This window comes from Octodon degus, unplaced genomic scaffold (assembly GCF_000260255.1).
Source record: "Octodon degus isolate 3935 unplaced genomic scaffold, OctDeg1.0 scaffold00054, whole genome shotgun sequence".
Classification (NCBI taxonomy): Eukaryota; Metazoa; Chordata; class Mammalia; order Rodentia; family Octodontidae; genus Octodon; species Octodon degus.
Window position 1 is genome coordinate 12220942 of NW_004524630.1, and position 14610 is coordinate 12235551.

Here is a 14610-nt window from a genome sequence, read left to right on the forward strand (position 1 = left end):
GACCATCTTGTATCTGTATATACAAAATAGGATAGATATACAGTTACTTTCTCTTAACTCAATGAGAAGAAAGATTTGTACTAATAGTGTCTGGACAGGATATCATGTCTGCATCTTGTACTATTGACTAACTACAACGAAGACAACAATACGCAATGTATTAATTATTGTAACTGTCCTACTAATCTGTTTTGAAACTGTCTCATGGCTATTTGTTTCTCAATATTAATAAAAAACAAACAAAACAAAACAAAAAACACCCTAATCCTATTCATGGCTTGGTACATCACCTTTATGGATTTCTCTCTAGGTATTAGTGGTGTATTGTATACACAGGTATATTGTTATTGAAACAAATAAAACAAAAACACACCCATCTCATAAACAGTAATCTGCAAATAAAGAACATTTGGTTTTTTGAATTTTTTTTTCCTATTTAAAATAATGCTCTAATAGCATTTTATTTGTGTCCTGGTACATACATACAACAAATTGGTTACTGCTTGTATAAAGACAAGTTATTTATCTTGTCTTTATCACATATATACTCACCCTAATGTGTGTCTTGGATTTAAGATTCTTCTTAATTTTAATTTATTATTTTATTTTGTCTTATATTTTGTTGATATAGTAGCCCCCTTGCTATTTTGTGGTTCGACTTTCGCGGACTCACTATTTTGCAGGTTTTCAGAAAATATTAATCTATATTAATTTTTTTTTTTTTTTGGCAGAACTGGGGATTGAACTCAGGCCCTTGCGCTTGCCAGGCAAGTGCTTATTCTACTGAGCTATCTCTCCAACCCCAATCTATATTATTTATTGTGGATTTTTTTCTATATTGTAGGATTTTGCAGTACCATACAGTATACATATATTGGTTTTTTTTTTTTTTGCGGAACCAGGGATTGAACTCAGACCCTTGCGCTTGTCAGGGAAGCGCTTATTCCACTGAGCCATCTCCCCAGCCCCATATATTGTTAAAATCACATAAATTTACAAGTTTAGAAAATGATTAAGAATAGTAGCAGTGTTTTTAAAAGTGTGGAAAAGGTTTATAAGTGTGGGAAGGGCTTATAAAGCCTTAAGATATATACATAAATGCTAAAATATAACTTTGCTACTTCACTGATTTTCACTTATTGAGTGGGTGTCTGGAAGGTAACCTCTGCAATAAGTGTGGGACCACCATTAGGGCCTCGCTACACAGTTTGGACTGCTAGTGATCCTCCTGCCTCAGCTTCCCCAGTGCTGGGATTATAGGCAGGTGCCATCATTCCCAGCATGGTGTGCCTGAGATTTCTTGGGCAGGCACAGCGTGCGGTACCCAGGATCTAACTTGGAACTGGCACTTGCCAGGCAGGTGCTTAGACCACCGAGCTATCTCCCCAGTCCTGTTTAATTATTCCTGATAGTATATTCTTACTTTACCATTCAGGAATGAATGACTGTTGAACTATATAAAAGCTTTCCCCCAAAATGAAGATAACACATGTTAATGCTAACTCTGAATATCAGACCCTTACCTTATTTTCCCATTGAAAAGGAGGAACTAAAAACCAGACATTTTTCTGCCAACATAAACACATTTGAACATTAAGGAATGTGAATATGTACAATTATCTCTTTCATTATTTTTTTACTTAATTAGATCAGTTACATAAAATGTATTAATTCAAAAACACTGTTCCCCTTCCCTGGAACTCTTTAAATGTAAGACACCAACATTTTTATTTTCCCTCTATGGGTGCTCTGGCAGTTTCCCAGCATAACAAAGCACTTTCCCTTTAAGTTGTCCTGATGTAGAATTTGAAGTGGTAAGTATCTGTTTGGGCATTATAAGTTTAGGTGGACTTTTTTTCATCTATTTTGTAAGTATATATTTATGTAAAGTTTGTATAACTTCTTAAAAGGATCTTTAAACAAATTATCTGTAACCATATACAGATCGAAACATGGTGGCACACACCTATAATCTTAGCACTCAGGGAGCTGAGGCAGGTGGATTGTTACAAGTTTAAGGCCAGCCTGAACTATACAGTACGGCCCTGTCCAAAAAGGGAGGAGAAAGGAGAAGGGGATACACACACCCACACATACATGCACGCATATGGATTAGTGAAGCCATATCTCTAAGAGTAGGGACTTTGTTTTATTTGATGTCATTAACATTTTGATGGCTGTTCAAAATAAAGGACAATGAGATTTCTGTAATATAAGAGTATAAAGATTTGAATACATGGAAATTTTCTTCTAAGAAATAAATATAAAGGGAAAATATCCCACATAATACTGTATTAGGTGATTCAATAATCATAAAATCCCTATTCTTTCCCAGTCTCATCAGTTTATAATCATGCTCACATCAAAAGTTGGATTCTTATTAACTCTTTCTTGAACTTACATCTTTATATATCTTCATATTTTATACCAAAGTAAATGCATATCTGTTTCCATACCTTTTTTTTTTTTTTTTTTTGGAACAGGGAATCAAACTTGCCAGCCAGACACTGTGCCACTGAGCTGTATCCCTGACCTATGTCCCTTACTTTTTTTTAATCTTTTGAGTCTTTCACCTTTGCTCTTTCCCCCTTTAGGCCTGGAATAATTCTTTATTTTTTCATCTGAATCTAACTTACAATCAATGTCTAATATATCATCACTTACATATAAAGTCTTCCAATAACTCCCTTCTACTCAGGAGATGTTAATTTCTTTCCCTTTGGCACATAATTGGGTAGAAGTTAAACTTTGAGCTGTAGTCAGACTATTGTCTGACTTTTTTTGTTTGTTTGGTGGAACCGGGAATTGAACTCAGGCTCTTGCGCTTGCCATGTAGTCAGACTATTTAAGGTCTTTTTACTTTACTTTTTTATAAGCCACAATATAGGTTTAGGGTAAGTTGCTCAAACTTCTCTAGGTCTCAGCTTCCCATTAATAAAATGGAAATAATGACACTATATTATAGGATTTTCATAGGGACTAAATAAAAACAGGTAAACTGCCTTGCACATTGTATATATTAGCTACTCTCCTTATTTGTTTTGCGGAAACATACATATATGTTTACTACATTATTTAGGTTCACTGAGAGCAGCCAGTACCTAGCCCATCTTGATTAATCCACAGTACTGGAAATCAGAAAGAAAAAAAACATCAGTTTAGTTTTGGATGGAGGGAGTAAGACTAAAGGACTGCAGAATGTATTTCCTTGCTCTTTGCTTACAGTAAATGATAGGTAGGTATCTATGTCAATGACACTTCTGGGTAGGACAAAAAAGCATGAAGACCTGCTTATGCTAATCGACACCATGGCAGCTAAGAGGTATGGTTTCACACAGCAGCCTAGCTTAGGATTTGCAGAAATTTACTTCATGAAATAAGTTCAAGCTGTTTTCACTATGTATCATCTGTTGGACATGGCTGCTTCACATAAAACATATATGCTCCTCAGCTGCATAGAAAAAGAATACCTGAAGATTTTACAGCAGTGATGAAGAACCTTCAGGCTTTCGATGACACAAACAGCCTGCTATCGCACACATGCCATAGGTTTGCCACTGTTGTTCTACTGGTACTCTTACAGAAAAGAATAACTTATAAGGATAGCTCACAGCCTTGCTTATGACCAAAAGTTTCCCAGTTGAAGACAGTTATTTTTAGCACAATATTAAGATACAGTATACACCGTAATTTTATTTATTTTTTTTGGAAGGATCCAGGGATTGAACTCAGGCCCTTGTGCTTGCCAGGGAAGTGTCTATTCTACTGAGCCATCTCCCCAGCCCCTATAACTGTAACTATCTGAGGGCAGTATTGAGCCCAAGGCGCACTAAGCTGTATCCCTATCCTTTTTTAAAATTTAAAAAATTCAAGACATTGTCATGCTAATAAGTTGCCCAGCCTGGCTGTGAACTTGTGATCCTTCAGCTTCAGCATCCTGAGCAGCCTCAATGATAGGAGTGTACCACCAAAACTCTTGAGATTTGTTATTATACTGGTAGTATAGAAATTGTTTGAAATAGTTAATAAATACTCAATTATGGAAAAACATTATTTCTTTGCAAATTATTACTGTTACCTAATATCAGTAAGAAACTATATTTAACTTTAAAATGACCAGTTTGGCCACATATATAAGAATCAACATTAATCTCTTGAGTTTCTTGTATTTTTTCGAGCAGACCACGCAAATGAAAAATTTGCTTCCAGTCTTTTGGCAGTAGTTGTCCTTAAGCCTTTCATTCAATACCTTGTAGCATACAATCTGGTACTACATCCCAAATAGTAGAAATAATTTACAAAGAATTTAGGATTAAACTCAGGCAATGAAAAAAATGATAAAGTGCTCATATGTAGACAAGTCATAAACATAAGTAGAAACTGATGTCTTTCTTATGTGCATAATCAGTTAAAAAGGCAGATAATTTGTATCAGTAACAATGATTCTTTTAAAACGTGGAGGACCAGCAGGTAGGTGACTGTCATTGAAAGAACAATTATCTCCATTTTTGGTGGAATCTAACCCTATTTCCACATATTGATTACATGGAAATTGGCTAGGACTTTTCCTTATTTCTTTAATTGGCTTAGAGCAATGCACTTCTGTCCAGCTGAGATGCTGATGTACATAGTCTTTGAAGGTGACAGACACTATTTCCTTGTAACGTTGTTTCCCTGTGTAAGCTGGGATGAGGCAGAATGAAGAGCAAATGTTCCACGCTGCTGGCTGAGATTGAGAGGCTATGACTTCCAAGGGCTTGAAAGATTACATATCAGAGCTGAAGCACCGAGCCCAAAACATTAGACCCTACCTCAATTGTGTTACACAGATTACTCTTCCTGCAGATCCTTTTCTCTGCATACCGCAGAGGTGATTTTGGGCCTCCTACCTAGCCCAGCTCACAGCACTCATCTACTTCCTGCCATTCTCATACTCCATCATTCATCCTCAAGCCATTCCCTTTTTCTTCAAGCCACTTCCTTACAAATTAATAAAACCTGGGTCAAGGGCTTTGTTTTGGATAGCCGTCATTGTGGCTGGACTCAGGATGTTTTGGCGCCCCATAACTACAAATATGCCTTAGGGTCTTTATTGTCACTGTGGTAGATTGTAATCAACTAACTAGAATTCTAATAACTTTTCCACAGGATACAAATATAAACTTCTTGAGCCAGGAAGGGCTCTCTATATTAAAATTTTAACATATATCTACTACATCATTCAAAAGTGCACTGAACACATAAGATTTTCTAAAATGAACAAAAAACTCATTATGCTTCTTAATTTCCCTTTCAAAAACTTAGGAAGCCATTTATATCAGGAATCTAACTCACAAAAAATATAAAACAGTATTTTGGTCAAAATTACTAATCATAAAATATAGTAATGCATTGTTCTCACCTGCTGAGGATGTTGGACAGACTGGGAAGATGGAACCCCTGCTAAGTTACTGGAGGATGGCTGGCTCTGGCTCGGCCCCTGTGCCTGGATGAAAACAAGTGAACACAACAAATTAGAGAAGGCCTAAGGTACGGTATACATAGGTCAGGCTTGTAATAAAAACTGCTGAGAAGTTTGCCTGATCAAAATGAAACATCAGCTTGATTAAGTATGTATGGAGAGGCTTCTGGGGTATCTTTTATAAGAAAAATTTAGAGTAGAATCATACCTTAGAAAATTTCTAATTCCATTCGATAAGAAAACCACTGATAATTCAAATCTAACTTACCACTGATGCTCAGGGTATAACTTTAGCTGGATAGTCAGATTCATAATAAAACTGTTATTGGAAGTGTAATAACCAGGGAAAAAGTGGTAAGACTATTAATGTAAAAGAATGTTTAATCTGAACAATTAATTTTAAAAAAGACATTTGATAATGCTAACTTGGTTTTTTTTGCTACTTCCTGTAGTGCCATAGTAAGTTTTAATAAAAATGTCTAAGATCTATTATAATCAACTGACTAGTACCTACATTAATGGTTTCACCCATGGAACATGTGTCATTATCTAGAGCCATTTTCAGATGTCAGAAAACTGGGAGCAATGGCTGTTACTAGCATCTGGTATTCAGAAACCAAGGGATGCTGCTCAAATCCTGCAATGCACAAAAGAGCCTTGCTCATGGCAAAGAATTATCCAAACCTGAATGCCAATCCTATTGTGTTTGAGAAACCCTGATCAAATGTTCCAATTATTCCAAAAGTCTAAATTAAAATAAGTGAGAAAATGAGAAACAAATAAAGGATTATATATCTAGGTAGGTTAAAGAAACAAAAGGGTAATACCTTTGTTATTCCATTTCAATTTATTTTTATTTTTTATTTTTTGAGACAGGGTCTTGTTATGCAGTTCAGGCTGACCTTGAGCTTATTTTGTAGCCCAGACTGGACTTGAACTCGCAACAATCCTCCTGCCTCAACCTCCCAAGTACTTGGATTATAGGTATGTGCCACCATGCCTGGCCTCCATTTCAATTTAGAAGAGGTTCTTTGACGCTTACATGGATATATCCCATCCCATGTGGCTTAGCTACTGTAATTATTCAGTCCTTCTTTGTAATATATTTGTAAATTAACTATTTTGTATTTGAAACTTTACCTGGAATTTTTTTTAAATGGCTGCTAATAACATTAATATTTACAATACAAACTGCCAAATTAATCTGATGTGAGTATACAGTATGCCTATGCAGTATAGTTTAAGTTTCTGGGTCTTCTTGCTTTTTAGTGCTACTCTAAGTAATTGACACTTTCTGCACCCTTTTGGAGTTCTTTATGCCTTTCATGGGGGAACAACATAGAAAGAAAGTTAAGAAGAACATATAGTATTTTACAAAATACTGGAGTATTTAGAAGATTAGAATGAAGTATTGGTGCTCACGTTGGCAGCACATATACTAAAATTAGAAGGGTGTCTTATAGTTATATAATCTATGTACATTTATAAGATATATATCCAATATATATCAAAAGAATACATAAAATACACCATTTCTTTGATTTATTACTTTGTCATTGCTTGTAAAATATATGCCCATTTACATAAATAAATTTGTTGGGAAAAAAGACATAGGATAACAAATGTTCTCAACCTTGCAACATACATCAAATTCTTCAAGCAAAAAAATAACATACCTACCACTCATTAGATTTAACCCAGATTCTAAAATTAGAATCAGTCCTTAACTTTATGGATTACTATTTTATCTGGACATGATACATAGTGACTTGATTAACTGATGTTATTTCAAAAAGACATCTTCATTTATTAAGCCAAATTCCTAAGATGTTTCCTTTTGCTATCTTTTTAGGGCCCTTGCACAAATGAAAATCCTGTGCATTAATTTATAATACTATTTGAAAAAAGGTTTTACTACCTTCCATTCATTTCACCTTACAAAAATTTTTTGTACTGTTTTTCGAAATCTTGTTCATAGGAAGAAACTTAAACAATTTAATATATCTAACCTTACAGTATTAAAAAGTGAAATTTCACTACTCCTTGAAAATATTATATACAAGGACAAAAGATCTTGATTTTGATGAATGATTAAAATTTTAGCTTTGGTATTTTTTTCCAAGGGTTGGCAAGCATTACAGGCAAATCAGGTAGCTTCTGCTTCATATTTTGTTCTTAAATACAAGGATTTTATGACCTCCGAAAGATGGGGAAACTACTGAAAAAATTAAACAATATTCCTCATAATTCCATGATTAAGGGAAATAAGGGATAAAATATTTAAATATAATCGTGTATAATGGTTTAAAAGATATGTGGAACTTTTCCTATAACCTGTGGATGGAGTGTAGATCCTCCTGAAGAAAATGAGGCAGATAAGACCTGCTGAGATGTGGTTCCTTGGGGGAAACAGAAGAAAAGTGGGGATTCTTGTAACACTGTCTGAGGCAGATGGATAAAGGGTAATGAGAAGTCAGAGCCAAAAGGTACAGCTGTTCCCCCTGTAGGGGGAGGTGACTGAAAATCACTGGGATCTGATGAAGTGATTTGTGAGGAATCACTGGAATATTCTGGGCTTCCTATTGGCCAGTTCTGTCCGACAGGCTCTACCACAGAAATGGTCAGTTCTGGGGCATGGTAATTACGCTGTTCTTCAGTCACAGGCTGCAGGTGGCCATGTAATCCAACTGACTGTGGAGGCGTTTCATCCTGATTTGCATCCACTGCAACTTGTTGACTTCGGTAAGCACGTTGTGGTAAAATTCCACCTCCTTCTCCTGAAGAGGAGCTTGGTGTCTGAGCGTGAAATTCAAATACACAGTTGCTTCTGCTCTCATTGCTGTGAGTTAACACAGCAGGCGCAGAATGAGGAACAAAGACGGGGTGAAATTTGAAACATGTAGCATCTGTACTGTGTGGTGGAGAAACACTGGAGAGGGAAGATCCTGAACTCAATCCAGAATCTAATCTTAAATTCTGAAGGTGTCCTACCAGGAAAGCCTGTCCAGACGGAAATTCAAAGACAGCACTTGAGGTAGGGCCCCCTTGTACTGGCTTCTGTTCAGGTATTTGTTTCATATGACTTGACAGTATCGGTGAGTTGTATGAAATGCCCTCATACTGTTCTGCCACCTGGGCCTGGTAATGTACCCCAGCTAGATACACTGCTTCCTGAGGAATAAAATAGCGAGCTTCTTCTGGAAGTACTAGTCCAGGTCTATAGTCACTGTAAACTTGAGTTGGTTCAGACATAGTAGGATGGACCTGTATCTCACATAGCTCTCCAGTTACTCTACTGGCTGTAGTACCCAACATAACTACAGCCTCTGGTGTCCAATTGGTTGGGCTGCCACCAGGTGGAAGAAGATTCTGGCCCACAGTCCTCAGCAGGGGTTGAAAGTGGCGAGTTTGGGCTTCCAAGAAGGAGGTGCTCTTACGCCGCTGGGACATGGCTACTTTCGGTGGACAGGTGGGAGGTGGTGAAAAAGAAACTGGACGCTCATGAATAGTTGGGAAAAATATCTGTGATTCTGGGTATGTTGGGGTCCCCCCACACGGATGCGCCACGGACTGAGGCTGTATCAACATGAATAAGACAAGTAATTCATACATTCATATGTTAAATTACATCAGACATGCACAACTAGATAGTTTTGTGTAACCCTATAAAATAGTTACACTAAATTTATCATAAATAAACAGCAATGCTTTGGAAATTATGTGCAGAGTAAAAATCCATTAAATACATCCAGGGACAATAAAATTAATCTATGGGACTCTACATTAGACAAAGAGCTGCTTTCCTTCAACTTTCCTGTTTCAAAATAAAAGGAATTAAATTTACTAAATGATTATTCTACCTACAATTAATGTGCTTTTTAAGACTTAAGATTTCCATCAATGCAAAAAGTTAAAGGATAAGCATTAAAATACAATAGGCCCAAATATTTTCACACTAAGTACGTTTCAATTTAAGCTACTGTACTAGTCTTCTCATATTCTGTATTCTTAGTATTCTATACTGTGTTAAGAGGCTTCAGTGTTATTTTTCATCAACTAAAGGTATGTTTTCTAAATGAAACTCAGATTTTCATTGGAGAGTATAAGACAAACTACTTGACTATGACAGTCATGCTCCTCTTGTCCCTCCCAAACTAGGCACAGTTGATAGTTTCACTACATAAAACATGTTACAGATGCCAAATCACCAAATATTTACTTTTCTGAATACCATGAATTTTGAGTCTCATAGCTAGTGTCAAAATCAGGCCAAATAAGTAATACACGATAGCCCAACTTGATTAAACAGAACTTTTTGTTAAACAATATTAAATTTATCATTGCCAAATACAAATGATATATGCAATGATTACTGTATTTACTATCATAAACTCCTTTTCAAGAGATCAGTTTCATTCTACCAATACAAAAGACTTTGGGCCAGGGAGATGGCTCAGGAGAATCAGCGCTTCCCTGGCAAGCGCAAGGGTCTGACTTTAATCCCCAGTTCTGCCAAAAAGGGAAGACTTTTATCATGGTAGCAAAGTGGTTCAATTGTCCACAATACCTAAAAGATGATTCAATTTAAGACCAGAATGCTCATTTTACTACTATTTATTCAAGGTATGTCTTGAAGCCATAAAAAAGTATATAATTAATAATTTTCCTAAATAAAAATCTTAAGACTCTAGAGTTGCTAGCCCAGAGGGTTCACTATATTGTTTGACTGGAAAAGCAGCAGCAAGGTCCCACAGCATGTAAAACAGATATCTGAATGAAAAGAGATATCTGAATAGACATTAACAGAACCAAAGAAAGTCAAACAAATAATGGATGTATCTCATGTATTCACTGCAGTCAAGGCCCTATCTTATTCAACCTAACAGCAAATTAATTCCCATGAGGGAACATTTAGTAGACTTTCAGTTTGCTGACATTATTCTACAAATGATTATATCAAATAAAGCTAATAAGTTGTTGTTGTTATTATTATTATTATTATTATTATTATTACAATTGGTACTGGGGATCCAACTCAGGACCTTGCTCTTGCCAGGCAGATGTTTATGCTGCTGAGCTGTATCTCCAGCCCTACAAATGATTATATCAAAAGCAACCTTACTACTCAAATATTCATCAATGACTATGGTAAAAAAGGATTCATCCCGCTTTCTTAGTATCTTTCAGGAATAAAGTGAGGAGCAAACATGTTTGAGTAGAATTTGCTTTTGAGTAAGACAACAATTGGTTACAAAATGCTATGATATGAAAATGTTGAAACTTTATGCTAGTCGAAGATAGGGAAACATAATAGAAGTTCAATTTTATTAGACAGTTACTGTTATGTGTCAGTGACACTATAAATATTCTCTCTTTACCGCTTTGCCTTTATTTCCCCTTAAATTTTATTTCAAAGATTTTTCCTATTGGAGTAACTGGTATCTTAGCATATTATATAACCAAGTTTGCAGTTTAGCTCTGTTCTGTATTTAATTTTCACTAAAATTCTTGTTGCCTGGATGTATTCATTGGTAATAGTTTGTCATTTGTCAGGAAGTTTACAATTACATACAGTACTGACAAAGAGGGAAGGCAGGCTGGAGCGTCGATGCTTGCGCTGAGAGGCAGAGTGCATAGGCAGGACACTCTCCAATGCTTTAGAAAGCTTTTCGGCAAAAGTTTCCTCAGGGGCAGTCCGAAGGAGGGAAGGAGAAAGAGGTGCAGACAGCACTGGTGGTGGTGGGGTGGAAGGAGCACTGGGAGAGATGCGGGGCAGAAAAGGAACGGGAGAAAGATGGGGAACACAAACCGACATGCTACGGCCACGACGAGGCTAAACAGAAAACAAACACATATGAAAAACATAGTACTTTGAAAACAAAATAACCAAATGTACAGTGATAATAAGGCACAGTTAACATAAAGATATGCTCCATTTTTTTAAGGAGAGACTTAATTCCCCAGGGCACATTAATATTCTCTCAACTCTGTTGGTCAAGTATAGTATATGAAGAATTATAAGGATCTAAATATTCTGAAGAAAATATTATTATGCCTACGAATAAGAAAAAAGTGACTGAAGGTAATGAGCAGGAAAAACAATATTAGCTTACAGTTTCTGCAAACAGTAAGATTAAATAAGAAAGTTTAAGGCATATTATAAGATTGGAAGGTTTTAAGACTGGATTATTTTGCAGAGCTGTGGAAACTCGAGAACACGACTCTTATTTCTATTTTAGAAGGCCTCAGACTAAAACCGTTGTTGGCTCACAGTATTTTCTTACATTTCCTAATCTTCTCTACAAGGTAAAAAGTCATTATCTAGTAGGAAAAAGATTATTTTTTGGAAGAAATTCAAAACTGGATATAGGAAACATTCTGTACTTTTACTAGGTCAAGAGGAAAATACCTTCAGTTTCTGAAAAATAACTTAAAAGGTTCAGTAGTATCAGATCCAACTTAGATTTTTCAAAGTTTGAGGTACCCTAATAGAAATTAAGCATAGGTACACAGCAATAAGTCTAATAGGATAAGGTTGCCTAAATCAAATTTATTAATCTCCCTTTAGAAATTATGAACTATGTAGTAACATTTTCTTTTCCAAAATTGGCTCTTAGACAACAGAATCCTTTGAGCTGCATTTGTTGCCTATAAGAATGTATCATGATGATTTACTTATTCCAAAATTTCACTTATAATTTATACTGCATATTATAAGCCATGATCAAGCTATTTTTGAAATGAGACATGAGTAGAATTATAACTTTCCTTGAAGTCCTTAATAATTCTTTACAATACCGCCACAAAACATTTAATTGTCATTAAAAGACAATGCTTTTGGAACAAATAAACATGTTAGTGGCTCAAATATTTAATGTACTCTAAAGTGATGATCCTATTTCTTTTTCTAAAAGAGGCCAATGTTCATAAACATGAAATCAAGGAAACCAAGAGATTAAAAAGTTTTTTAAAAAATCCAGTCATAGTGATTCAGAAAGCAATCAACTGGAAGATAGAAATTGATAAAAACATTTGTCAGAACACAAATACATTTTGTATGCAGTTTTTATAAAGTCCTTCTACCCTACCTAATTATGCCAAAGGTTAGAAAGTTGACTTGCAGCATTGCTTCAGCCTTAGCCTCTCAAGTGCTGGGATTAGAAGTATATGCCACCATATCTGCGAAAGCCTGTAATCCCAGCACTTGGGAGGCAGAAGCAGGAAGACTGCTCCAAGTTCAAGGCCATCCTAGACTACACAGCCAGAGTCCCTTTCTCACAAATAAAACAAAACAAAACAAAACAAAACAAAACAAAACAAAACAAAACAAAACAAAACAAACCTAATTTAACAAATTAGTAGTTTGCCTTGTGTTATTGTTGCCATTCATCTTGAGACTCTAGCAAAGCAGACTGATCAATGGATTGTGAAACAAAATAAATCTTTTACTTTAAGCTGTAGCATAAAAGACCAGAGCAAGCAGAAGTGTCTGCAGAGAAAGATTTTCATTTAATGAAGAGTAAGAATTCCACAAAGCTGAGAAGATGGAAAAAATTAGTTTACTTAAAAATCTCACTGAACAAAAGCTAAAAATGGATCAGTTCTAAGTTCTTTCAGACAGATAAGGTATTTTATGTTCTTCTAAAGATGTCAGTCAGTAAGACACAGGGTATTATCTGATGATCTATCTTCGTATTCTCTATGTGACAAGCAAGAGTGGGTAATAATGTATGTGTACATATAAAATGATCTCCGTAAGTTGATTCTGAAAATCAGTAATAAAACATATTTCAAATAAAGGGCAAAGCAAATGAACATATACTGGGAAAGGGATTTGTATCCAACACAGACTTTAAAGGCAGGAACACGCATAGCAACTGATGATTAAATACAAGCACTAAATTAAAGGGTCATACAAATAAAGGATTTCTTCACTCTAGAGTACTCACATGCAGCATTCTATAATGGTTTGAAGGTCTTACCTGTGTTTTATACAGTAAGAAATCTTACAGAGAATACTTAGTAATTATTTTAATAGATAAACTTAAAAAAAAATTCTCTTTACTCCATCCCCCAATACTTGTAGGTCTAGTTTATGATGCTTTAAATAATTTATACTCTGATGAGCTAGACATTACTTTAAATCAAATACTGACTAATCTAAACCTTACATGTAATAGTTTCATGTAGGCAGATCAGCTAATTCTCTTAACAATGAGTCTAATTTACCCTGTTTAATCTACTTCAATTATCCTCTATAATGTACTGATTCCCTTTTGAAATACAGTCATCCTTCAGTATCAGTGGGAGGTTGGTTCCAAGTCCCACCTATCATCTCTAAATTAGTGATGATAACCTAATATAATATAAATGTTAGGCAAATAGTTGTTATATTGTTTAGGGGATAATGACTAAAAGGTTTACACATGTCTAAGACAGATGCAAATTTTAACATTTTAATATCTATATCCACCTGTGGAACCCACAGACATAGAAGGCTGACTGTACACCTTGTATGGTTTCTACTTTAAACTTACATTGCTACTTGGATAGTAGAAAACATCTGAATTTAGCAAATTATCTATTGGCTCTTCTAGTATTACACTTTCATCTCTATTTACTTACCATACATGAAGGTGGATACACGCCATGCGGCTGAGATTGTGCTTGGACAGCAGCAGCTGTATGTCCTGGGACTGTACCAGCAGGATGTGCCTGTTCATGTTGGGAACCATATGAGACTGTCTGTTGGCTGCTCACTCTAGATTCCGTGAAGACAGAGGATCCCTGACCACTGTCAGTTGTCCCATCAGCTGAAATGAATCACCAAACACCAACAAGAAAAACCCAAAAAACAAAAACAAAAGAGAAATTACAAAAGGAAGTTCCCATTTCCCATAACATTTCAGAGATTATATTATGGTTAACTGATTATCTGTACAAACTTATAAAGTAAATTTCTACATTTACGTGAGGGATTCATTTGGAAAAAAATTCTAATATTCTTAAAAAATTTCTTGGTTATCAAGAATCTTATCATATGCGAACCAAGGGAAATAAAATGGAATATTGTAAGTAAGCCTTAAATTTTATCCAGCTTTCAAAGTCTTATTTGTGGGCTCTCTCAATCAACAACTACCAGCTACATT

The 14610-nt window shown here is 35.5% G+C and overlaps 1 protein-coding gene across 1 annotated transcript in view; it reads right to left on the reverse strand.

Annotated features, from left to right (window-relative positions):
* The window catches only part of Wnk1 (WNK lysine deficient protein kinase 1), a 170733-nt gene that overhangs the window by 33967 nt on the left and 122156 nt on the right, over positions 1–14610 (reverse strand). Inside the window, exons 8-11 of the mRNA XM_023717693.1 lie at positions 14087–14274; positions 11034–11294; positions 7796–9037; positions 5402–5485 (exon numbers count right to left, since the gene is read on the reverse strand). Coding sequence (XP_023573461.1) covers positions 5402–5485; positions 7796–9037; positions 11034–11294; positions 14087–14274 — 1775 coding nt within the window. The remainder of the gene's footprint in view (positions 1–5401; positions 5486–7795; positions 9038–11033; positions 11295–14086; positions 14275–14610) is intronic.